Source organism: Manacus candei, unplaced genomic scaffold (genome assembly GCF_025592945.1).
Source record: "Manacus candei isolate 608988 ecotype Guabito, Panama unplaced genomic scaffold, ASM2559294v1 h1tg000065l, whole genome shotgun sequence".
NCBI lineage: Eukaryota > Metazoa > Chordata > Aves > Passeriformes > Pipridae > Manacus > Manacus candei.
This window is the reverse complement of record NW_026138113.1, coordinates 2,464,553-2,487,633: the sequence shown is the minus strand read 5'-3', so window position 1 is coordinate 2,487,633 and position 23,081 is coordinate 2,464,553. Positions and strand designations below refer to the sequence as shown.

General features: G+C 59.1%; 4 protein-coding genes across 6 annotated transcripts; 3 read left to right on the top strand and 1 right to left on the bottom strand.

Moving 5' to 3' along the window:
- The first annotated feature begins 349 nt into the window (after window positions 1-349).
- On the top strand, window positions 350-9,330 carry DHODH (dihydroorotate dehydrogenase (quinone)). Its single transcript, XM_051805640.1, has 9 exons — window positions 350-641; window positions 918-1,117; window positions 1,442-1,524; window positions 1,972-2,159; window positions 2,616-2,729; window positions 3,133-3,286; window positions 3,361-3,520; window positions 3,665-3,914; window positions 9,321-9,330. The coding sequence occupies exons 1-8, from the start codon at window positions 357-359 to the stop codon at window positions 3,717-3,719; spliced, it is 1,239 nt and encodes a 412-aa protein (XP_051661600.1). The 5' UTR covers window positions 350-356; the 3' UTR covers window positions 3,720-3,914; window positions 9,321-9,330.
- LOC127479102 (haptoglobin-like) lies at window positions 5,841-7,858 on the top strand. Its single transcript, XM_051805668.1, has 5 exons — window positions 5,841-5,949; window positions 6,286-6,347; window positions 6,514-6,618; window positions 6,805-6,879; window positions 7,038-7,858. The coding sequence occupies exons 1-5, from the start codon at window positions 5,945-5,947 to the stop codon at window positions 7,799-7,801; spliced, it is 1,011 nt and encodes a 336-aa protein (XP_051661628.1). The 5' UTR covers window positions 5,841-5,944; the 3' UTR covers window positions 7,802-7,858.
- On the top strand, window positions 8,216-17,451 carry DHX38 (DEAH-box helicase 38). The gene is made up of 26 exons (XM_051805572.1): window positions 8,216-8,726; window positions 8,948-9,135; window positions 9,293-9,397; window positions 9,721-9,886; window positions 9,999-10,117; window positions 10,232-10,308; window positions 10,394-10,549; window positions 11,187-11,348; window positions 11,425-11,532; window positions 12,073-12,185; window positions 12,288-12,425; window positions 12,649-12,835; window positions 12,926-13,111; window positions 13,539-13,679; window positions 13,837-13,947; window positions 14,020-14,136; window positions 14,368-14,475; window positions 14,569-14,681; window positions 15,186-15,394; window positions 15,480-15,634; window positions 15,726-15,881; window positions 15,957-16,091; window positions 16,170-16,295; window positions 16,700-16,795; window positions 16,933-17,054; window positions 17,175-17,451. The coding sequence occupies exons 1-26, from the start codon at window positions 8,404-8,406 to the stop codon at window positions 17,257-17,259; spliced, it is 3,702 nt and encodes a 1,233-aa protein (XP_051661532.1). The 5' UTR covers window positions 8,216-8,403; the 3' UTR covers window positions 17,260-17,451.
- Window positions 17,440-21,509, bottom strand: LOC127479103 (transcription factor SPT20 homolog). 3 transcript variants are annotated; one of them, XM_051805672.1, is made up of 8 exons: window positions 20,768-21,509; window positions 20,341-20,426; window positions 19,616-19,849; window positions 18,829-18,957; window positions 18,368-18,517; window positions 18,096-18,257; window positions 17,761-18,003; window positions 17,440-17,559 (listed from the first exon to the last, which is right to left on the bottom strand). In XM_051805672.1, exons 1-7 carry the CDS (start codon window positions 20,784-20,786, stop codon window positions 17,791-17,793), a joined length of 993 nt encoding a protein of 330 aa, XP_051661632.1. In that variant the 5' UTR covers window positions 20,787-21,509; the 3' UTR covers window positions 17,440-17,559; window positions 17,761-17,790. The 3 variants fall into 3 exon arrangements, with proteins under 3 accessions (XP_051661632.1, XP_051661630.1, XP_051661629.1); XM_051805670.1 differs by having other exon boundaries at window positions 19,601-19,849; window positions 20,341-20,417; XM_051805669.1 differs by having other exon boundaries at window positions 19,601-19,849; window positions 20,768-21,508.
- Between the last annotated feature and the right edge of the window lie 1,572 nt (window positions 21,510-23,081).

Sequence of the window (23,081 nt, the reverse complement as noted above, 5' to 3'; positions counted from 1 at the left end):
GCGCCGCTGCGCGTGAGCGGGGGCAGATCGGGACCGGCCCGGCGGGGCCGTTCGCGGGAACCCGGGCACGGCCGGGGCGGCTGGGGCTGGAGCGGGGCGGGGCGGGTGGAGTGGGATCCGGGGCCGGAGTGCCGGGATATGAGGGTATGGCCTGGGATGGGGGGAAAGGGAGTGCCGGTACCAGGATGGGATGGATGCGGGGGGTGGAATGGGATCGGTGCCGGTACCAGGATGGGATGGGTGTTGGTGAGGGTGCCGGGTTGGGATCGGTACCAGGATGGGATGGGTGCTGGTGCCGGTAGGGAATGGGGAGGGGATGGGTACCGGGATGGATGGGGGGGTGGTGCCGGTAGGGAATGGGGAGGGGAGCGGTACCGGGATGGAGGGGTGCTGGTGCCGGTAGAGGGGATCGGTGCCGGTGCGCCGCTGACGGCTGTGGGCAGGGGCGGCTGCGGGCGCTGGCACTGGGAGGCTGCGGGCTGCTGCTGGGCTCGGCGCTGGCGGCAGGAGACGAGCGGCTCTACGCGGCGACGGTGATGCCCGCGCTCCGGGCGCTGCCCCCCGAGACCGCCCACGGCCTGGCTCTGCGCGCTGCTGCCCTTGGGCTGCTGCCCCCCGCCCGTCCTGACGGCCCCGCGCTGGTGCGGCTCTGGCGGTGGGAGATCGGGGGTGGGGCGGGGCGGGGATTGGGGCACGGAGTCGGGAGGGCGGAGTGGACGGGGGGGCGGTCGGTCGGGTGCCAGTGGAGACCTGTCACAGTCCGCGGGGAAAGACGAGGGTCTCTCGGGCGGGCACTCCATGGGGCAGAGGAAGGGAGGTCAGGGGAGGCAGCTGGGGTTGTTCGGGAGGGGTCTGGAGCGAGGCCCCGGCTGTGGTTTCTGCGGTCGGTGGGCTCTGACCCAGACCTGTCCCCGCAGGAGGTGCGAGTCCTCGGGCAGCGATTCCGCAACCCCCTGGGCCTGGCCGCTGGCTTTGACAAGCAGGGTGAGGCTGTGGACGGGCTGTACAAGATGGGCTTTGGCTTTGTGGAAGTGGGGACCGTCACACCCAAGCCCCAGGAAGGGAACCCCAAGCCCAGGGTCTTCCGGCTGGCAGAGGACGAGGCGGTCATCAACAGGTGGGATCTGAGGGCAGTGTTCAGCCGTGTCCTGCAGTCTGCCCACCTCGGGGGTGGTTATTTGGGGAAAGTCAAGGGTGATTTTCACCCCATATCTGGCTTGCACTCACAGGGCAGCAAGTCCCTCTGTGCCAGCACTTGCGGGTGCACGTGGCAGTGCAGGGTTATTTGGGTGGTCCCAGCTCCGTGGTCGGTGCTGTGGTGGCTTTTGGGTTGGATGTGCTGAGCAGAGCTGCAGAGACTACACGTCTGCCTTGTTTCTCCCGTGTTCTGTTTGGGGTTTGTGGACACTAGCCCAGCCCTGAACCGTCTGTCCTGGTGCAGGTATGGATTCAACAGCCATGGCCATGTTGCAGTGGAGCATCGGCTGCGGGCCCGCCAGGAGACGCAGACCAGGCTCACTGGTGGTGAGACAAGCTTGTAAGACTTTGCCCTTGGGGTCTGCAGGGTGGGTTTGAGGGTCTCCCAGGTAGCTGTAGGCCAGAAAACAGCAGGACCCTCTTGGGGCTGTAGCCTCTCCCGTTGGGATTGTGATTAGTCACCTTTCTCCTGCTATTTTCTTTGGGACTGAGCTGCACATACTGCTTTAGGCAGAACATGTTAAAGCCAAAGCTAAGAGGACCCCAGCTGGGCAGATCCTGACAGCAACCTCTGCCAGGCTGTGGTGCTGGGAGGTGCTGAGTGGGGCAGCTGTGGCGATGATCCTGTGGCTGTGGGACAGTGCCATGCCCATTCCCATGAAATACATGGGCTGCATATCCCCATCTTGATTTTAGCTGGTCCTAGAGCCTCCCTTTTTGGTGCTCTGGCCCTTGGGTTGGTCCTGCCCTAGTTTAGCCATGTCTATGTTCCAGCGGGGATGCCCCTTGGAATCAACCTGGGCAAGAACAAGAGCTCCACAGACGCTGCAGCTGACTACGTGGCTGGGGTCCGGACACTGGGCCCTTTGGCTGACTACCTGGTTGTGAACGTGTCCAGCCCGAACACCCCAGGGCTGCGGGACCTGCAGGGCAAGACTGAGCTGCAGGACCTGCTGAGAAAGGTGGGTCACTTCCCCTAGCCAGCCCAACCTGCAGCTGCAGCACTGGATGCATCATGTGCCCTGGCAGTGTCTGCTCCACTCCAGCCAGTGGGTTTGCCCTGGTGCAGGGATAAGTGGGGCGGCTCCCAGGAGTGGCGGGCAGGATTGCTGAGATGTCCCCTGATCAGCTGCTGCCATGGGGTGCACCAGGGCACTGTACCCCAGCAAAGGGCTCGGGAGCAGTGAGGTATCACCATCCACTCTGTTCCTGCCAGAGGCAGCAAGTCACCCACCCCATGGCTTTGGGTGTCCTCGGGGTCCTGTGCTGGCCGTGTGCCCTAGGCCCTGTACTGAGGGTGCCTCTCTCAAGAATGCCATGTAGAGGAGCAGGGCCTGTCCCTGTGCTGGTTGGCGCCCGTGGCTCCTGGTCAGGGCATGAGGTTTCTCCCTGCCATGCACTGCCATGTGCACCCGCAGGTGCTGGCGGAGAGGGACCTGCTGCCCTGCGAGCACAAGCCAGCCGTGCTGGTGAAGATCGCCCCTGATCTCACTGCACAGGACAAGCGCGACATTGCCAGCGTTATCTGTGAGGTGAGATGGGAAGGGGAGGCTGGTGTGCCTCCTGCCTCACCTCGCACAGCACGGGGGTAGGACCATGGCACTCCTGACAGGTCTCCTCTCTGAAAGATAGGTGCACCTGCAGCTCCCTGGCTGCCATAGGGGTGGTATCCTGGGTAGCTTGGAGTCTGAGGACCTATATGTGTCAACCAGACCTTGGGTGACCCAGATAGTCCAGGCAGTGAGGGGCAGCTGCTTTGTGCCCAGGCATGTTTCTGGGGTTATGTGCTGGGGGAGCCCTGACCTGGCATCCCAGGAATGGGATGGGATGGGATGGGATGGGATGGGATGGGATGGGATGGGATGGGATGGGATGGGATGGGATGGGGGGGAGCTGCTTGTTGCTGCTGTGTCCTCACGCTGCTGACCCCCTCAGCTAGGTGTGGATGGGCTGATTGTCAGCAACACCACCGTGAGCCGCCCCAGCAGCCTCCGGAGCAGGCAGCGCATGGAGCCCGGGGGCCTCAGCGGGAAGCCCCTGCGGGAGCTCTCCACACAGACCATCAGGGAGATGTACTGCCTCACCCAAGGTGGGAGCAGAGCAGGGCTTGGGGGGTGCATGCCCTCATCGCCTGTGCCTTCCTGACCCTGTGCCTGCCCACAGGCCGGGTGCCCATCATCGGGGTGGGTGGGGTGAGCAGCGGGCGGGATGCCCTGGAGAAGATCCGTGCTGGAGCCTCCCTTGTGCAGCTGTACACAGCCCTTGTGTACCACGGGCCACTGGTGGTGGGGGCAGTGAAGCGGGAACTGGAGGAGCTGCTGAGGTGAGGGGGCTCCAGGCACCTCCCCAGGGAGCCCCTGGGCCGAGGGTGGCTCTGAACAACTTTTTGCTGGTGCCCAAGCAGTGCACCACCAGGGTGAGCTGCAGTGCCAGGCTGGCCCTGCCATCTCGCACTGTCCCTGGTTAGGGAGCAGGGCTTCAAGAACGTCATGGAGGCGGTTGGAGCAGATCACCGGTGCTGACATGCTGCAGAACCAAGGTCTAGCCAGGAGGAGCCATGACTGAGCAGTCTGATAATTCCAGTGCTGGGCAGGCTGGGACCAAGCCAAGGTCTTGGTCCCAGGCCCTGAGAAGAGCCTCTGATGGGTGAAGCAGGGACTGCATTAGTGGGGAGCAGGGGAGGGGACCTCCACACCAGTGCCACTGCCCAGGGCTGTGTTTTGGTTTTCCTGTGGGCAGCCGAACCCAGCCCAAGTGTCAATAAACATTTGGCTCACCTAGTCGTGTATGCTGCTCTGGGGATACCTCGTGGGCTGGAGGGACACAGCCCAGATCTCCTGAGCCAAGCAGGATCGGCTCTCTATGTTGCTCCCACTTTTCTGGTGGGAGAAGCTGCAGGGTAGCTGAGCTCTGGGATGAACCGACAGAAGTGCACCAGGGCTCCCCTCATAGAGATCTCTGCCCGAGGCCAGGCACTTGGGGTTGCTGGGTGCCAGTTCTTCTCTTTGCTGCCAGTACACAGCTGTTTGGAGATGGCTGCAGTTATGCCCTGTTACTGTTGTGGAAAAGGTCTGATTGGTAGTGCTTCTGCCTGTTGGTTTTGTTTCTGGAGCCTCCAGCACTGACTGTTCCTTTGCCCTGAACTTCCTGCAGTTACCTTGGGCTTTGCTTGAACAAGAGCTTGCCCTGGACACAGCATTTCCTTTGGCAGCCTTTCGCAGTCCACCCTGCAGAGCAGGATTGCGCCACAGCACTTCCCCAAAGTTGTTTACAACTCCTGCCCCTGCTCTGAGTGGCACTCAGCTCATGTCAGGGTCATCACCCACCAGCCTTCCCCTTCTGCAGCCCCCTGCACCAGCCTCTTCATGTCCCAGATTCTCTGCTGTGGGCAGGTGACACCTATTGCTGCTCTAACAGGGAATTCACCTGATCTGTCAGCCAAGGTGTTGATGTGCTTTGGAGAGTGCCTGGGAGACTCTTGCTCTTTCAGGCTGAGGGTGACACAGCACCTTCCTAAGGTACTGGTGCTGTTCACAGATCAGAGCTGCCAAGCCCTGATGCATTTGGTGCTGGACTCAAGCCTTCTGTGTGGTGGTACAAGTATGGCTGCTGCTGGATCAGGGATGTCAAGCTCTGCATTGTTTGGGGACACAAATGCCCCATGAGATGGGAAGAAGCTCACAGAGGATGGGAAAGCCAGCTGGGGTGTCTGAGACCAGCCACAGATGTCCCTCCTGAGTCCGAAGAGCTGGAGCATCCAAGGGGCAGGGGGGCATTGGCAAGACCCTGGCAGGCCAAGCTTCAATGGCTCAGGGCTGGGGCTAGCACCACATGCTATGAATGGTTTTGAGGTGGCTTCCCTGCAGCACTGGCTCCCTCCTCTCCTGCTGCCCCTCAGCTGTGCTCCTGCTGGAGGTAGACTGCTTGTGGGAATAGGCTGATGTGCTCTGCCCTGCACCCCTGCTGCCCAGCCACATCCAGCTGGGCACTGGCCAGCAGTTGCTGCTGTGAGTTCCCGTAAGCCTGGGTTGAGCCCTCGATGCTGCTGACAAACAACCTGCACCCCTGAGGCCAGGGGCTGCCAGGACACTGGGCTGTGGCCCCACTGCGTGGGAAGGGGTGGGTACTGGTTGGAAGCCGGATTGGCTGCAGTCCCTCAGAACCTGTCCCTAGTGTGGGACATGCTGCTCCCCTTGGCCAGCAGGGTGGCACTGCCCAGGGCACTGGTACCCCAGCTCTGGGTGGGTGTGCCCTGACTGTGAGCAAAGCCAGGCACAGGATGGGATGGGACCTGGCTCCTGGGACCCAGCTTCTCCTGCCAGCACTGGGGCGGTCACCTGTGCCCTGCAGGGACTGTGGTAGGTGTGGGCACAGGGCAGGTTTGCCAAGGGCAGGGGCTGGTCTGCTCTCTGTGAGCCTCAGCTGGTGTCACAGTGCCAGGGCACTAGTCTGCAGCCAGACCCCCCCCATATTTGTATCTACAAAATCCGGGAAACTCTTGGCACATTGGCTTCCTGTGGGGGCTTGGCAGCTTCCCGAGAGCCTCTGCCAAGCCGGCACAGGGCCAGGTGGGGCTTTTTGTGCTCCTCCTGCTGGGAAAGGTGCTGGCTGCAGGCAGCAGGGTCAGGAGGTCTGGAGCTCTTGGGCTGCACCAGGGGGAGGGAGGTGACAATAAAAGGGGTGAGGAGGGAGCCCCGAGCAGCAGTGACCTGCAGGAGGAGGCTGCTGTGAGCAGGGAGCTGCGAGCATGGGGTAAGCAACACTGACGTGTCCCTCCATGTGCTCAGTGCTCTGTCTGTCCTGCTTGCCTGGCTGAGGGCCTGGCTGAGGGCCTGGCTGAGGACCTGGCCCTGCTGAGGGCCATGGCAGAACCCATATTGGGCCTGGAAGCACCCCAGGTCCCAACACTGCAGCCTTGCCCTCTGCAGCAGCAGGGTCCAGGTCTGGCTCCTGGCTGTCTGATGGGCAGCCCCGAGGGCCCTCCTGGGACAGGACAGGAGCCCAAACAGGGTCCTGGTGGAGCCCACAGCTGGGAGCAGGGGAGCTTTCTGGGAGCTCTCTGCTGATGCTGCCCTCTTCTCCCTGCAGACCTGCAGAGCTGCTGATCGCTGGCCTGGCCTGGAGCGTGCTGGGGACTGCAGCTGCCACCGGTACCTTCCAGGGCAGGCAGGGAGCACTGGGGTTCAGACGAAGGGGAGGGGATTTGGCAGGGAGCAGGCAGGGTCAGGGAAGATGGAACTAGGGAGGGACCCAATGGAGGTGGGAGCATGTCCTGGGCTCGGTGCTCTGGGCCAGCTGAGCATTGTCTGCCTGCAGAGCGGAGCTGTGCAAAGCCTGCGGAGATTGAACACGGCCACGTGGAGCACCTGGTGGTCAGGTACCGCTGCGACCCATACTACCGGCTGCGCGGCTCCGATGATGGTGAGGCACATCCCCAGCTCCAGGGGATGCAAGGGGCTGCCCCAATGCCAGGGATGCAGCCCCCTACCCCACTTCCTCGGGGGTATGAGTAGCTACATCTGCTCACCCAAGCCCCAGGGAGGTATAAGCACCTCTGTGCCTCCCTGGCTGCAGGGCAAGGATGTTGACTCTGGTTTCTCTCCAAAGGGACATACAAATGTGATGGGAATCAGGTGTGGGTGAGTCCTGAAGCTGGTAAGGAGGTGCCTGTCTGCGAGCCAGGTGAGAGCAGTCACAGGGGCTGGGGCTGTGAAAAGCAGGGCAGCTGTGGGGCCGTGAGCAGTCTGTGCAGCCAAAGGGCTGTAGGGGCTGCTCCCTGGGGCTGCTGAGCACCACTGGGCTGAGAGGGCTCAACCTGGGCCCTGCTCTGTCCTGTGCAGTGTGTGGGAAGCCGAAGAACCCCCCCAGGCAGATGCAGCGCATCATTGGGGGTCTGCTGGCTCAGAAGGGCAGCTTCCCTTGGCAGGCCCGGATGGTGACCCGCCACAACCTCACTGTGGGGGCCACACTTATCAGTGATCAGTGGCTGCTAACCACTGGTAGGAACGTGTACCTGAACCACAGCGAGAACACCAATCCAGAGGAGATCGCCCCTACGCTGCAGCTGTTCCTGGGCAGCCAGGAGCAGCCTGCCTTGGGCATCGAGCACATTGTGCTGCACCCCGGCTACCCACAGGCTGTGGACCTGGCCCTGCTGAAGCTCAAACAGAAGGTGCTTGTTGGAGAGGAAGTGATGCCCATCTGCCTGCCCCAGAAAGACTACGTGCAGCCAGGGCGGGTGGGCTATGTCTCAGGCTGGGGCCGTGGTGCCACCTTCGCCTTCTCTGACATGCTGAAGTACGTGATGCTCCCAGTGGCTGAGGACAAGCAGTGCCAGGAGTACTATGGGGCACGGAATGCATCCTACTGGGTGCAGCCCATCCTCAGCAACGATACCTTCTGTGTGGGCATGAGTGAGCTGCGGGAGGACACCTGCTATGGGGATGCTGGTGGGGCCTTTGCTGTGCAGGACCCTGATGATGGCACCTGGTACGCAGCTGGCATCCTCAGCTATGACAAGACCTGCACGGCCGCCAAGTACGGTGTGTACGTTGACGTGCAGCGTGTCTTGGCCTGGGTGAAGGAGACAGTTACAGCCAGCTGAGGGGCCGTGGGGGAATAAAACTGTCCTGCCTCGGGCTGCAGGCTGTGTCTCTGTGCAGACTGTGTGTGTGTGTCTGTCTGTCCTGTCCGCAGGCTCTGTGTTTGTGCAGCACATGGGCCTGTCTGCGCAGGGGCGAGCTTGTGCCTCCTCTCGCCCCACCACATCCCGGTGGGTCCCTGAAGCCCTCGCCGGCGGTTGGCTGGAAGGCTCGGGGCTGCAGGGACTGCCCGGGGCTCTGGGGGTTCTCGCCGCCCTCCGCGGTGTGTGGGTGTCCGGGGGGGCTCTCTGTTCCCGTGATAACTCTCTGTCCCCGGGCTGCCGCCGCCGGTCCCGCCCGGCCGTAACTCCCCCGCTGCCTCGGCGGCCACGTGACCCCGCGGGCGTTCCCCACGCCGGAAGTCCGCCAGGAGCGGTGTTTTCACCCTGCGGTGGCGGCGCTCCCATAGGCCCTGCCCGCTGTGTCTATGGTGCGTGTGGCTAGAGCGGCTCCTCCCGCGGAGCACTGTGGGGCGGCCATGGCGGCGCTCGGGGAGCTGGGTTACGGTCGCTGAGGAAGCTGCGGGCGGTGCCGGCGGCGGGGCCCGGGCGGCGCTGCGGCCGCGATGGCCGCGGCGAGCGAGGAGTCGCTGCACCGGCTGTCGGGGACGAGCCCGGGCGGCGAGGCGGGCGGGCTGGTGCTGCGGGCGCAGGGCGCCGAACAGCACATCTTCAAGGCACCGGCCCCGCGCACCTCCCTGCTGGGCCTGGACGTGCTGGCGGCGCAGAAGCGGCGGGAGCGCCAGGAGGAGGAGGCCGGGGGGAAGCGATCCCGGGTCGCATCCTACAAAGACTGGGAAGAGGGTCGTGACGAGGCGGGCAGCGCCGAGGAGGAGGACGAGGAAGAGGATGAGGACGACCGGAGCAGCCGCAAAGCTCGCAGGAACAGGTGGGGTCTGCGGGGGGCTCCTGATGCCCGCGGGGGTCGCTCCCGGCCGGGAAGGGAGCGGGGGGCGAGCACAGGCGGTGTCACGGGGCTGCGGCCTCCGGCGTGGGAGAGACGGAGGCCTGAGGGGGACTGCGGGCCACTATGGCAGAGCTTGAAACTGGAGCCGTACGAGACCAGCTCAGCACTCCTGAGCGTTTCTTCTTTCTGCTCTGCCTGCCCAGGCATTACCGTTCCGTCCACGTGGAGACACCTTCATACACAGGGGGTGTCAGCGAGGAGTTCTGGGAACGCAGCCGGCAGCGGGAGAGGGAGCGTCGGGAACACGGAGTCTTTGCCTCCTCCAAGGAGGAGAAGGAACGGAAGAAGGAACGCAGTAGGGAGCGGGACCACGATCGTAAACGGGACCGTGGTAACTGCTCAGAGACCTTTGTGGTGCTTCTTGGTTTGGGTCTGGGCTTGTCCTGCCACCTGTTTGTAGTTCTCAGCTAACGTTTGTGGTGATTTCTCCAGCAGACTTGGGAAGCTTGTTTGTGCAATAGGTACCTGATCCTACTTTGTTTTCACAGAGGAGCGAGACAGGAGTCGTCACAGCAGCAGATCGGAAAGGGATGGCTCGTCAGAACGGAGCAGCAGGAGGAGTGAACCTGAGAGCCCCCGACATCGGCCCAAAGGTGGGAGTGGGACCCGGTAGAGCTCTTGTGTGAGACTTAACAGGGAGGGGTTTGGGTTTTTTTTTTGCTTCCTGCTGGTTGTGTAAGGACAGAGATGTGTGAAAATCAGGCAGATCTCTGCCGAGTGGGGTCTGTTCTGGGTCTGTGTGATGGAAATGTGGCCCTTTGGCAATTCCTTGAAATCACTGGGTCAGCCCTTGCCCTTAGAGGGAGGGAAAATGAATACTCTGTCTCCCTGCTCCTTGCTAGAAGGTGTTAGGTGGCTCCAGTTGCTCGGGGCTGCTGTTGGAACATCAGGTGTCAAACCCCACCTTCTCTACCAGATGCAGCCACACCATCTCGCTCCAGCTGGGAGGAAGATGATAGTGGCTACAGCAGTACCCGTCGCTCACAGTGGGAATCTCCCTCACCCACGCCTTCCTATCGGGACTCGGAGCGCAGCCACCGGCCATCGTCACTGCGGGACACGGACCGGCGGGAACGGGACAGGTACCAGTGCCTGGGGTGGGACTGTGAGCTGTGGGGCTGCAGAAGGGAGACAGTGTGCTTCTGAGCAGCGCTGAGCTGTGACACCAGCTCCTCACTTCTGCTCTGTTTTCAGGTCTGTGAGGAGCAGGTACTCAGACAAGACACCATTGCCCACCCCGTCGTACAAATACAATGAGTGGGCTGACGACAGGAAGCACCTTGGAGCCACGCCACGGCTGTCCCGAGGGAGAGGTGAGGAGTCTGGGCTGGGCTGCCCAGGGTGGGCAGTGCGGAATCCCTTTCCCTGTGGCACAGGGTCTGTGGGGTTTCCTTGGGAGCATTCTGGACCAACTGGCACACCTGCAGGGCGGCGCGCAGATGGCGAGGAGGGCATCGCCTTTGAGACAGAGGAGGAGCGGCAGCAGTGGGAGGATGACCAGCGGGTGAGAGCTGAGGGCAGGCGAGGGGCTTGGGGCCGCCGGGCTGTGGGGACGGGCAGAGCTGAGTGCTGCACCTCTCCTTTCCCAGCAAGCTGACCGGGACTGGTACATGATGGATGAGGGCTATGATGAGTTTCACAACCCCTTGGCCTACTCCTCTGAGGAGTACGTGAAGAAGCGCGAGCAGCACTTACACAAGCAGAGACAGAAGCGGATCTCAGCACAGCGGCGGCAGATCAATGAGGTAGGGCCAAGATGTGGGGTTGGCTGCTCTGAACACGTGGGGTAGGCTGCCCCTTGGGAGACCATGGGCTGAGCCCTTGCTGTCAAGTGGAGAAGGACACTCTCGGTCCTGACCCAAGCTGAGGGAGGGCTCACAGGGAAGCTGTGATTGTGTCCCTCTGGAAATTCCAGCTCTACATCTCTTGTGTGGGCAGAATTTGCAGTTCAAGTGGTTGGTGGATTGCAGTTCCAAGGCAGCAGGAGTGCAAAGGGCTATGCTCCTGTTGTTATGGGTGTGAGGTACATTTACTAGTATTGTCCACTATTGGCCCAGTGGATGCTGGGGGCACACGAGCGGGACTATGTCCAGGCTTCTTCACGTATTCTGAGTGGTATGGGGGCCTTGTGGGCAGTGTCTGTCCTGCATTTCCCTGGAGGCAGTCCTGTTGACCACGTGGCTCGTGTGGCCAGTCTGTTTCTTGTACTCTACTTCCAGTTATTGTTTCTTCCCTCATGCCTACTTTCAGGCTCCCTAGGTTGGAACCATCAGTTCCATCCTGTTGCCAGTGTGACGCCCAGGCCCGAGCTCGGTGTTCTGGTGTGATCTCTGGGACTTTCTGTGAGTCTTCTGTGTGTTTATGGTATGTTGTTTCTTGCAGGATAACGAGCGCTGGGAGACGAATCGCATGCTGACCAGTGGTGTGGTTCATCGGATTGAAGTGGATGAAGATTTTGAAGAGGATAACTCCGCTAAAGTTCATTTGTTGGTGCACAACCTCGTGCCTCCTTTCCTGGATGGAAGGATTGTCTTCACCAAGCAGGTAGAGGCTGCAGCTGAAGGTGCTGATGGCTGCATGTGTGAGCCCTTTGTACTGAAGCAATGCCTCCTCCCTCCAGCCAGAGCCAGTCATCCCTGTGAAGGATGCCACCTCGGATTTGGCCATCATAGCCCGGAAAGGCAGCCAACTGGTGCGCAAGCACAGGGAGCAGAAGGAGCGTAAGAGGGTATGCTGTGACCTTTTGGCTTACTGCCCACTGTACATGTTAGGTAGTGCCTCACAGTCTTGTTTGGACTCTGCAGAATTCGGGCTTTGGCAGCAGTGATGATAAGGAGTTCATATTTTTGTAACTTGGGACGTCTTGGCAACCCAGCTCACTGCATTGCCTCACAGCAGCTGCTGTGCTGTGATTGCCTTGGGCACTGCCTGGGACATGAATCACTGTGTACTTGTGCAGAAGAGGCTGATCCAAAGGACATTTGAATTGTGGAAGAAGAAAGCAGATGGAAGAATGCCAGTCAGCTTAGGGACAGTCAGCAGGCAGTATGGTAGCAGTATGGCGTACTATTTTCTTAGGAGGCGGTTGCTCATCCTGTGCCTGTATCCATAGCAGTGTCTTAAAACTCTGCTCCAATTCATTTGGAAGAGGGAGACCTGATGAAGAGTGGGATGTGCATTCTGCATTGGGAAATTGTGGGACCTAGGCTTATAACTAGGATTGTCTGTGCTTCTTGTGGTAAAGTTATGCTGCTCTCTATCTTTCCAGGCACAGCACAAGCACTGGGAGCTGGCGGGCACTAAATTGGGAGACATTATGGGGATCAAGAAAGAGGAGGAGAAGGATGAGATGGTGACGGAAGATGGCAAAGTGGATTACAAGTAGGGACTTGCTCTGAATTACTGTGTTCAGCTGGTGATGGGGGCTGTGGGTATAGCAGAGTGTGTGGAGAAGCAGCTTCATGACTTGTGATGTGTCCTTAGGACTGAGCAGAAGTTTGCTGAACACATGAAAGAAAAAAGTGAAGCCAGCAGTGAGTTTGCCAAGAAGAAATCAATCCTGGAGCAGAGACAATACCTACCTATCTTTGCTGTGCAGCAGGAACTGCTCTCCATCCTCAGGTATGGCTGCCAGGGCGTCCCCAGGACATTGGCCTACATTTGGGAACCCAAGTGAGGAATTCTCCTAGACTCGTGGCTGTTTGGAAGCTGTATTCTTGGGGAACAAACCGCACTGCTGTCCGTGGGTGATGGCAGCTCCTGCCTGAGCAGGATGACACTTGACTGGCGAACACAAAAACTTTTCTTCGTGGTGTACAAAGAAATACTTTTTCTCTTTCCTCAGAGACAACAGCATTGTGATTGTGGTAGGGGAGACGGGGAGTGGGAAGACGACTCAGCTGACACAGTACCTGCACGAGGATGGCTACACTGACTACGGCATGATCGGCTGCACCCAGCCCCGCAGAGTGGCCGCAATGTCGGTGGCCAAGCGGGTCAGTGAGGAGATGGGGGTCCGTCTGGGGGAGGAGGTGAGTCTGGCAGAGGGTGCAGGGGTACCACCCAATGACAGTGAGTGCATGGGGCTGTTGGAAGACTTGCTGGTATCTCTGCCTTCCCAGGTGGGCTATGCCATCCGTTTTGAGGACTGCACGTCCGAGAACACAGTAATCAAGTACATGACAGATGGGATCCTCCTCCGTGAGTCACTGAGGGAGGCTGACCTGGACAACTACAGTGCTATCATCATGGATGAGGCTCATGAGCGCTCACTCAACACTGATGTGCTCTTCGGGCTGCTTCGGGAGGTGTGTGTGAGCCTGGGCTAGAAGACAGCAGCGTAGGGCAATTTGAGCAGAGTATTGGCAGGGACAGCCCTTCTCTGTCAGGTCTGGGAGAGGGAAGCAGAGCTGTCATGTCTCTGTCTACACTTGCTCCTCCAGTATCTGGGTTCCTGGTTCTGGAGGGTTAAATCTCCCCTGGTGCTGCCAGAGTCTCACTGACTGTCAGAACTCTCAGTACAGAGATCTTTGCTGGCTTATTCTTCCTGGGCCAAGGTTGGTGGGTCTTTTTAACTGCGCAGATATACAGCACCTGTGCTCCCTGGCATGAACTGCCAGTGCCTCTGTAGACAGCAGAAGCTCTGTCCTGTGCCATTGTCTCAGTAAGAATGGAAGCAGCCCACAGCCATGCACAAATACCCCTTCCTTATTGTTCCTTTCATCTGCTTTCTAGGTGGTGGCCCGACGCTCAGATCTGAAACTTGTTGTCACCTCGGCCACCATGGATGCAGATAAGTTTGCCTCCTTCTTTGGGAATGTTCCAATTTTCCACATTCCTGGGCGCACTTTCCCTGTGGATATTCTTTTCAGCAAGGTATGGTCAGTGTTGTGGAGGGAAGTACTGTTGTGACAGGAGGGGGTTGTGACCTGGATGTGCTGTACTCTGGGGTGGACACACAGGACAGGGGAGGAGTGGCCGTAGTGTGCTGCACACAGGACAGGCCCTTGTTAACCTGAGCTCTGCCTTTCAGACCCCACAGGAGGATTACGTGGAGGCTGCAGTGAAACAAGCCCTGCAGGTCCACTTGTCTGGTGCTCCTGGAGACATCCTTGTCTTCATGCCTGGCCAGGAGGACATTGAGGTGAGCTGGAAGGGCAGGCACTGTCCTACCCCCTTGTTTCAATCTGATGCTTATGCCCCTCTTTGTGTTTAGGTGACCTCAGAGCAGATTGTGGAGCACCTTGAGGAGCTGGAGAAGGCTCCTGCTCTTGCTGTACTGCCAATCTATTCTCAGCTGCCCTCGGACTTGCAGGCCAAGATCTTCCAGAAGGTGCTGATGTGTACTCTGTGGTAGGGGTGGGGACAGGGAAAAGTGGAGCAGGAGGCAGTACAGAGCAGGAGGGAGGGGTGCAGACATGTCTCTGTATTGAATGTGGAGGGTGAGAGAAAGCATGTGCCCCCTTCCACCTGTCACTTGGGGCTCTGTATTGCTGCTCCACGCTCCTCCCCAGGGGAGCAGAGCCTTGCCCGGGGGTGTGACTGATGTGTAGTGTGCTTGCAGGCTCCCGACGGGGTCAGGAAGTGCATCGTTGCCACTAACATTGCAGAGACCTCACTGACAGTGGATGGCATCATGTTTGTGATTGACTCTGGCTACTGCAAGTTGAAGGTCAGCCAGGATTTCCTGTACTATCTGTGATCTCTGCTGCATTTGTGATCCAGCCTTCCTCTTACTTCCATCTGATCTTCTTGTGCCCTGCAGGTTTTCAACCCCCGCATAGGCATGGATGCGCTGCAGATCTACCCCATCAGTCAGGCCAATGCCAATCAGAGGGCAGGCCGAGCTGGCCGGACAGGCCCAGGCCACTGCTTCAGGTAGGCACATCACTGGTGTTCCTGTTCCTTTTGTATCCCGAGCTTGGCATCAAGTTACCTATGTTTTTGCTCACTGGAGCTGTTCATTATCTTGAACTCTGGGGGGATGTGGGCAATAGGCAGGCCTGAAGGACTCCTCCTTGGGACCCAGTTCTCTGCAGAGAAAAGGATGTGCTCCAGCTTCTTCCTGTGCCCATCTTCACTTGTGGCTGTTCCGCCCTGGATGCTATCAGGATAGCAGCCAAGCCAAAGGCCTTTCCCAGGCTTTGCTCTGAGACCAGGGAAGGGCTGTGCTTGGGCGGGTGCTGTGCTGCAGCCCAAACACCCTGATGTGCTGGGGAGGACACGCTTTGGCTGGGGTAGAGGTGCCCCCCAGGGTCCTGCTGTCTGGGTGCAGGATTGCTGCCTTGTGCCATGCCAGGCTGGGCTGGGCAGAGGCTGGCAAGTCTGTAAGAAACACAGTGGCCAGAACAGGAGGAGCATGCTCTTGGCATCTGTTCCCAGGCTCTACACCCAGAGTGCTTACAAGAATGAGCTGCTGACAACCACGGTGCCTGAGATCCAGCGCACCAACCTTGCCAACGTAGTGCTCTTGCTCAAGTCCCTGGGTGTGCAGGACCTGCTACAGTTCCACTTCATGGATCCACCCCCTGAGGACAACATGTTGAACTCCATGTACCAGCTGTGGATCCTGGGGGCCCTGGATAACACAGGTATTGGCTGCTGAGGCAAGCTGCCAGCACATGGAACTGGGACCTGCCCAGCTGCTGATCATTGATCCCTGTGCTGTTCCTACAGGTGGTCTGACCTCAACGGGACGTCTCATGGTAGAGTTCCCACTGGACCCTGCGCTCTCCAAAATGCTCATAGTCTCCTGTGACATGGGTTGCAGCTCTGAGATCTTGCTTGTTGTCTCCATGTTGTCCGTGCCTGCCATCTTTTACCGTCCTAAGGTACCCATTTCATTCCAGCAGCTTGGGGCATTTCCCTGTTTGGGGCCCTGCTTTTTCCTTGACTAGTCTGTGTTCTTTGCTCACCCTTCAGGGCCGAGAGGAGGAGAGTGACCAAGTGCGGGAGAAATTTGCTGTTCCAGAGAGTGATCACTTGACTTACCTGAATGTTTACCTGCAGTGGAAAAACAACAGCTATTCTACCCTGTGGTGCAATCAGCACTTCATCCATGCCAAGGCCATGCGGAAGGTGAGGCTGTGGCCATGAGCCTGGGGGAAGGAGCCTTGTGCAGGAGAGGGCTCTGACTAGCACACACCTTTGCAGGTGCGGGAGGTGCGTGCCCAGCTCAAGGACATTATGGTGCAGCAACGGATGAGCCTGGCGTCCTGTGGTACGGACTGGGATGTTGTCAGGAAGTGCATCTGTGCTGCATATTTCCATCAGGCTGCAAAGCTGAAGGTGAGAGGTGTTTGAGCTGCCTGGGGGCTGTGAGATCCTGCCTGGGAACAGGTGGGCTAAGCACACTTGTTTTTGCAGGGCATTGGGGAGTATGTGAACATCCGCACAGGCATGCCCTGCCACCTGCACCCCACGAGCTCTCTGTTTGGCATGGGCTACACACCAGACTACATTGTGTATCACGAATTGGTTATGACTACAAAGGTGAGCTTGAGCTGAGGGCTGCCAGGAGGGGTGACAAGTGCTCCAAGGGAGATGGGAGGGCTTTGCTTTGAGACTGGAATCTGCCTGAGTGGCAGTTCTCAGCCTTTCCCATCTCTACCAACTAGGCACATCTGTGTCATCTGCAGGGTCCTATTTGTCTCTTTCCCACTATTTTTCCCTGGCCTCTGTGGGACATGTTTGAACCTCCTTGTGGTCTCACCAAATCTAACCCATAGCAGGGGGCCCTCTGAGGCCAGGAGGAATTGTCTGGAAGGGGTATGGTTCCAGCCTGAGAAGTGCCATCAGCAAGTGGGGGAGAAAGGGAGCTGCCATGGCTCTGTGCATAGTGCCCAGGCCCCAAGAGTACCATCCTGCTACGCTGGTCTTCCCTTCTGTCCCTGCAGGAATACATGCAGTGTGTCACTGCTGTGGATGGAGAGTGGCTGGCAGAGCTGGGCCCCATGTTCTACAGTATCAAACATGCTGGCAAGTCACGCCAGGTAAGTCTCTTGTTCAGGATGAGCTGGCAGATGGTAGGCCCATTGCGTGCCTATTCTATTGCTGTGTGTGTGTGTTTTGACATGGAGGGAACAGGCCATCCCTCTCTTGTCCCTGACCTGCTGCTGCCTTGCTCCAGGAGAACCGCCGCCGTGCCAAGGAGGAAGTGTCTGCCATGGAGGAGGAGATGGCTTTGGCGGAGGAGCAGCTGCGTGCCCGCCGGGAGGAGCAGGAGCGTCGTAACCCACTGGGCAGTGCAAGGTGGGTGCTGGCCCTGCCTGGCCATGGCTTGCCTGCATGAAGCATCCCAGCTTCCCCATGGGCATTCTGGCGCAGCGAAAGGTTGCATTTTCCATTAATCACCCTTGTCGTCTCTGACAGATCTACTAAAATCTACACCCCTGGGCGGAAGGAGCAGGGGGAGCCCCTGACGCCACGACGCACCCCAGCCCGCTTTGGCCTCTGAGATGGCAGTACCTGTTGCTTTGAGACTTAAGGACTTCTGGGAGCAGCTGAGTCTCAGGAGAGTTCCCAACTCCCCTGATCACTGTATTCTATGAGAGGCCACAGCTTGTGGCCCAGGAAGGCTTTGGTGCTTGGCACTAATTTTGCTACAGAACAGAAAGAATTTTATTTGTTTAAAGGTTGTCAGTCTTAATCCTTGCTTTCTTTTGTGCTGCTTCTTGTCCCAGAGACAAGTATTGGGTGGAGGCAGCTCTGCAGAATTGTGCAAGGTTGGTGCTGTCAGGTTGTTGCCCTGTAGAACCTGGAACAAGGCACAGAATTTCAGTGACCTGAAGGACAAATACAGCCTGTCCCTGTTTCAACCCCAGCCCATACTCATGCAAAGGCAGTTCTCCCACAGCCCATGCCCTTGGCAGGTAGCTTGTGCCCAGCTGTCCCTGCACACCTGGGACTGTTGGCCCAGCCCTGTTTCAGGCCAGGCTGTGCAAGGGATTCTGCTCACTTTTTCAGCTGCTGACACTTGTGGGGCTGCTCAGGTGTTCTGACTGTGAGGTGTGGGTTCTCCTGCATCCTGCCTGTTTGTATCCTCCACCTGCTCTGTCACCTTGCTGAGCTCTTCCATAAGGAAAGCCAGCTCCACCTTGCAGACAACCAGCTCCTCTTCTCGCAGAGCCAGAGCTCTCTCACTGTCCACATGTAGCTGCTGCCAGTGTTGGGCTTGTCTGCTCAGGTCCTGCAGCCTCTCCTGGAGGGAGTAGACATGCCAGTGGCACAGTGAGAGAGATGGGCTGAGGACAGGCTCCTGGTGCCCCACAGGAAGGCTTGAGACATCCTTACCTCCGGCTTGCTCTGCTGCTGAGAACTCTTCCTCAGCCCCTGATGGAGCTGCTGCTGTTGTGTCTTATGGACTGCGCTCTTTTTCTCCTGCTTGGTGCTCTCTCGCCGGGCTCGGGCCAGTTCTTCCTGCAGGTTGGCTGTGCCCTGCACCTGCCCGCAAAGCTGTGGGGCAGGGAGAGTGGTTGGCTACACCATGGGCAGGCTGAGTGTCTCCTGGAGGCAGGAGAGAGCTCTGGCACTGAGGCTGCATCCCTGTCCTGCCCTGCCCTCACCTGTTGCTGCAGCTCTACCACTTCTTGGTGTGGGCCTTGGATGGTCTCCTCAGCTCCACTCAGCTGGTGCAGACTCTGCTGCTTCTGGGCCTCGGTGGCTCCCAACTGCTCCTGCAGCTGAGCTGGGCTGTACTGCGGGCCCTGGTTCTCCTGTGTCCCCAGCTGCAGAGAAGGCAGTGCGTTGGTGGGTTGGCCTCGTGCTGTGTGCCCTTCCCTGGGCAGGGGCACAGCTGCCCTCTTTGTGCCGCAGGGAGCTCTGAGCCAGCTGGTGCCCGGCTGTGTGAAGCAGTGGGGGAAAGCTGGCATTGCCACCGCCCGCCCTGCCCCAGGATTTCTGGGGGAAGTGGAGCAGGGCTCAGCCCTGCAGCACGTTTTGGGACGCTGGCTGTATTGACTCCTGTGCCCCCCAGACTGCTTCCTCCCAGACTTGATACAGTGGCTGGGGGGTTGCTGACACTGACCTGCTCGAGCAGCTTTCTGCTCTCCACTGGGATATTGTGGCTGGTGACAGAATGGCTGTGGGCAGCCATGTTGGAGGTGACCTCTGTCTGCACCGCTTGGTCCTTCAGGTGGAGAGATGCATCACTGACCTGTGGGTATCCAGGAGGATGTGGGATCACCCTGTGCCCCTGCTGTGCAGAGCTGGGGCTGGAGGTGGAGCCACTTTGTGTCAACCCATGGACAATGAGCTGTGGGGGGAGGGCCTGTGGCAAAGGAATGTGGCCTGCACCAGGTGGGAGGCAGGAAGGCTGCTGGCTTCTTTCTGGCCCTCTCATCCCTGTGCAGCCCCCCCTGTTGTGGCAGTGTCTGCTGGACAGCCAGCAGCTCTAAATGGCCATCCTCATGGTCCCTGACCTGTGATAGAGCATGGTCACAGGGAGAGTGGTGATCCCAACTCACTGAGGAGGTTGCAGGCTGCAGCAGTGCCACCAGCCCTGGTACAGTGCCCAAGGTGTCAGTGGGGCCATTGGGGGCTGCAGTCTTCCAGCTCTGCTCAGCTGAGTGGACTGGGTTGTGCCAGCCATGCCTGCCCTGTGACTGTGCTGCTCTGTACAGGGTGTGGTGCTACAGCCCTGTCCCTTGCATGGCTGGCAGGACATCCCCTACCCTCCCATGGGGGGTCACCAGCTGTTTGCACAGGCTGTGGGGCAGGCATGGTGCCTAGCCTGTTATGGGAAGGCAGTGGGGGACACATGCAGTTTGGCCTGCAGCTATTGTGCCCAGCAGTGGTACCTTGTCTATCAGCACCTGGCACTGCTGCATCAGAGAGACCAAGTCCTGGTGCTCCTGCTCCATTTCACACTCCTGCTGCTGCAGCTGGGCCAGTCGCTTGCGGTTCACATCCCTGCAGAAGTCCAGGTCCCGCTGCAGTGCCTGTATCGTGGCCAGTACCTCAGCTGGCTCCATCTCCTGCTGCTGTGTATCCTGGCATACTCTGGGCTCCCCAGGCTGTGGCTCCAGCACCAACGATTGCCTTTGGCTCTAGGACATAGTGTGAGCAGCATCTGTCCAGCTTGCCACTGTGGCCAACCCATATTGCAGCTCCTGCCTGGGCAGACACCAGGGCTGGACAAGGCTGGCAGTCCTGATTTTGTGCAGAGCAGCAACAGAGCATGTTGCTGATAGGTGGGTACAACCCTACCCCCCCCCCAGACAGCATCACCCTGTCTGTGTGTGTGTGTGACCCACACAGCCCCCCATGAGCTCACAAATGGCCAAGCCCCCAACACCACTGGCCCTCACCACTGCAGTGACACCAGCATGAACTGTGGCACTGTGGGAAGCAGTGGCCGTGGGACCAGTGCAGCCACAGCAAGACTGGGTACCCCCAAGCCCTCGTGCTCTCCCCAGCCCTGGGGACAAGGTGTCTGGTGGCTTAGTCAAGGCTGACCAAGGTCTCCTGTACCACCTGGCCACCAACCTGTGGCCACATGACCAGCACCCGGGTGGAGCACAGGGTCGGCACTACTTACCTGGGGCTGCCAGGCCTCTGTCTCCTGCTGAAGCTGCTGGATGGAGTCGCTCAACTCTGGTGTTGTCTCTTCTGCCCCTGGTAGCCCTGTACAGTGATACCTTTGAACCCTCAGGCTGGCCCTGAGGTGCAGGAACCTCCCTGGATGTGTCACATTTTGGCCAATCCCTCACTGCTGGAAGGACCACAACAGGGGACAGGCCTTTCCTGTGACGCCAGACAACCCTCAGTCCCAGGCATGTCACCCAGCCCTGCCTGGGGCAGCCCCACCAGCCCATGGCATTGGCACTACCACTCCCCATCAGGGGAGCACCTGGTGCCAGCAGGAGAGGCCGAGCCTGGGACCCCTAGAAAAGCATGGTAGAGCTGTGTGGGACTGCAGCCCCCCCTCAGCAGCACCTGACCCTGCCACTGCCCACAGTCCTCACCGCGGTCTTCCTGGGCCATGATCCTCCTCACCACTCTGTGTCCCTAGCACGCTGTGGCACTTCCCTGTCTGCCACCATGAGGTCACCAGGTTCTGGGCATCATCCTCAGAACTGGGCCAGGGCACGGCAACACCCTCCTGCCATGGCGGGGCCTTGCCACCCTCACACTGCCCCTGCCCTGTCCTCAGGCTGTACTCAGCCTGCGGCTGGCCCCAGGACACGCCACAGGCCTGCGGCCAGGGCTGGGTGGCAGCGGGGTGAGCAGTGGTGCCACACTTGGGGCTGTGCCCTGGGACAGCCAGACACAGCAGCCTCCCCAGTGTGGCCCCTCTGCTTCGCACCCAGTGCTCAGGGTAGGGCCGGGGAGACCCACTGCAGGGGCACGTCCTGGTGGAGCCACAGGCCACAGGCCCCAGCAGAGGCTGAGTGTGCCCAGAGAAGGCTGAGTGTGTGTGTGGCCGGTAGACTCGCCCTGCCTGAGGCCACTCCACAGTGCCCAGGTGCTCAGAGCAGCAGAGCGGGTCTCTGAGTGCCAGCAGCACCCTGAGTGTGGGCACAGACTTGCTGCTGGCCTGTGCCGGTGCCACAGGGCTCCCTGTGCTGTGTGCTGTCCCTTGCTGACACTCAGTGCACTTTCACAGGTAAGTGTTTTAACTGGAAATTTCCAAGGCCAGGCTGGGCCCAGAAGGTGAATGCAGATGTACCATAATAGAAATCATCGGTTGCTATGACGACCTGCTCCACCAGCGGGTTGCAGCCACAGGCGGTGGGAGCAGGCGCAGCACCAACAGTTCTGCTAACAGGGCTGCTGACCCCCCCAGCCAGAACACAACAATTTGACCATAATTTCTGCCAGTTGCAAGGGATTTCAGTCTTGTTCAGGCAGCAACAGCTGGGGAACAGAGCCTCCATGGGGCACAGAGCATCCTGGGGTACAGAGCCTCATGCTGTGTGCTGTGCTGTGCCATGTTGCATTGTGCCATATGCAATGCCATGCTGCATTGTGCCAACACATGTGCCACACTGTGATGAGCTATGGGCAGTGCCTGTCTGGAAGGGTTTGACCCTGCTCCAGCTCTCTATGAGCCTGTGGGGCAGCCCCGCAGCCCTGACCCACAGCTGCCCACCTAAGCTTGACTAGTGCTGAGGGGACAGGGTGGTCAAATTGGCCCCTCTGCTCGGTGAGCTGCAGTCCTGGGGGTGGGAGTTGTCTCACTTTAATTACTGCCGTAATGTTATTCTTTTCAGTGCCACGTTAATTGAAATTAAACAGCTGCCGTGTTCAGGCTGGGACAAAAGTGAATCCTTTTTCATTCCTCTCTGGTTTAATGAAGACTGACATGCTGGGAGAAAACAAAGGCGATCCTGCCGCTGCCTCTTGCTGGCACACACACACCAGCAATTACTGGGGACCCTGTGGGCCAGCAGAGACACCCTGGAGCACCCAACAGCTGCCAGCCCCAGGCAGCCCCATCCTGTGTCCCAGGGTGCTCCTACCCAAAGGGTCTGGCCAGGGGGATGCAGGGGGATGGGACGTCCACAACATGGGGGATGCCAGCATGGAGGTCTCAGTGTCCAGAGTCCAGGCTTTCATTCTGTCTCTTAAGAAGCATCTGGCCACCAACCATGCCCCAGTGTGGCCCCTCGGCCCCACCATACTGCCAAAGTCCTGCCATCCCTGTGAGCTCAGCTGGCTTCAGCCTCGCAATGTTCACAGTCACCAACCGGCCCATGCAGCCCCTCAGCCTCAGCCAGGGCAGCAGTGTCAGCCCAGGTGGGTGCCACTCTCTAGCCTTAACCTTTTTTCTGTTTTAGGACCAGGAGTTTGCTCGTGATGCCATTCAGAACTTTAAAATATGCAAAATGAGGCACTGGTACAAACCTCATTAACACCCGCCTCCAACATCATTAAGATGTTTCCAAGAAAATTAATTGAGAGACTCATTAAAAATAAATTAAGAAAAATGTGTTGCAGAGCGCCTGCTCCGAGCTCGTAAATCACGGCTCAGAGCTCCAGGCCGCTGCACAGGCAATTAACGCCAGCCAATTTGTTTTATCCCGGCTGCGAAAATTAGAAAGCAGACATGGAGATTAGATTAGGGCTGTCTGTCAAGCGGAACTTGGAGTGAATATTTTAGGATACAAAATGGAAATCAGGAAAACAAAGCTGGGACTTCATTTGGGAGAGCTGGCGGGCAGGGGCGGGGGGAGGAGGGAGGTTTGGATGTTCTCTGTTCCGAGGACGGCGCCATGGCTGTGTGCTGATGATACCCATCTCGCGCTTCCGCCGCCGCCAGCTCCATCCTCGCCTGCT

Coding starts and splice junctions, on each gene's coding strand:
- DHODH (XM_051805640.1), top strand. CDS start 357: ATGGGGAGGGGAGCGGTACCGGGATGGAGGGGTGCTGGTGCCGGTAGA. Junction 642..917: donor GTCCTGACGGCCCCGCGCTG/GTGCGGCTCTGG, acceptor CTGTCCCCGCAG/GAGGTGCGAGTCCTCGGGCA. Junction 1,118..1,441: donor GACGAGGCGGTCATCAACAG/GTGGGATCTGAG, acceptor GTCCTGGTGCAG/GTATGGATTCAACAGCCATG.
- LOC127479102 (XM_051805668.1), top strand. Junction 6,348..6,513: donor GGGGACTGCAGCTGCCACCG/GTACCTTCCAGG, acceptor GTCTGCCTGCAG/AGCGGAGCTGTGCAAAGCCT. Junction 6,880..7,037: donor GGTGCCTGTCTGCGAGCCAG/GTGAGAGCAGTC, acceptor TGTCCTGTGCAG/TGTGTGGGAAGCCGAAGAAC.
- DHX38 (XM_051805572.1), top strand. CDS start 8,404: ATGGCCGCGGCGAGCGAGGAGTCGCTGCACCGGCTGTCGGGGACGAGC. Junction 10,309..10,393: donor AGTGGGAGGATGACCAGCGG/GTGAGAGCTGAG, acceptor CTCCTTTCCCAG/CAAGCTGACCGGGACTGGTA. Junction 13,948..14,019: donor CTGGCCAGGAGGACATTGAG/GTGAGCTGGAAG, acceptor CTTTGTGTTTAG/GTGACCTCAGAGCAGATTGT.
- LOC127479103 (XM_051805669.1), bottom strand. Junction 18,518..18,828: donor GCAGAAAGCTGCTCGAGCAG/GTCAGTGTCAGC, acceptor CTGGGGACACAG/GAGAACCAGGGCCCGCAGTA. Junction 18,004..18,095: donor AGCAGCAGAGCAAGCCGGAG/GTAAGGATGTCT, acceptor TACTCCCTCCAG/GAGAGGCTGCAGGACCTGAG.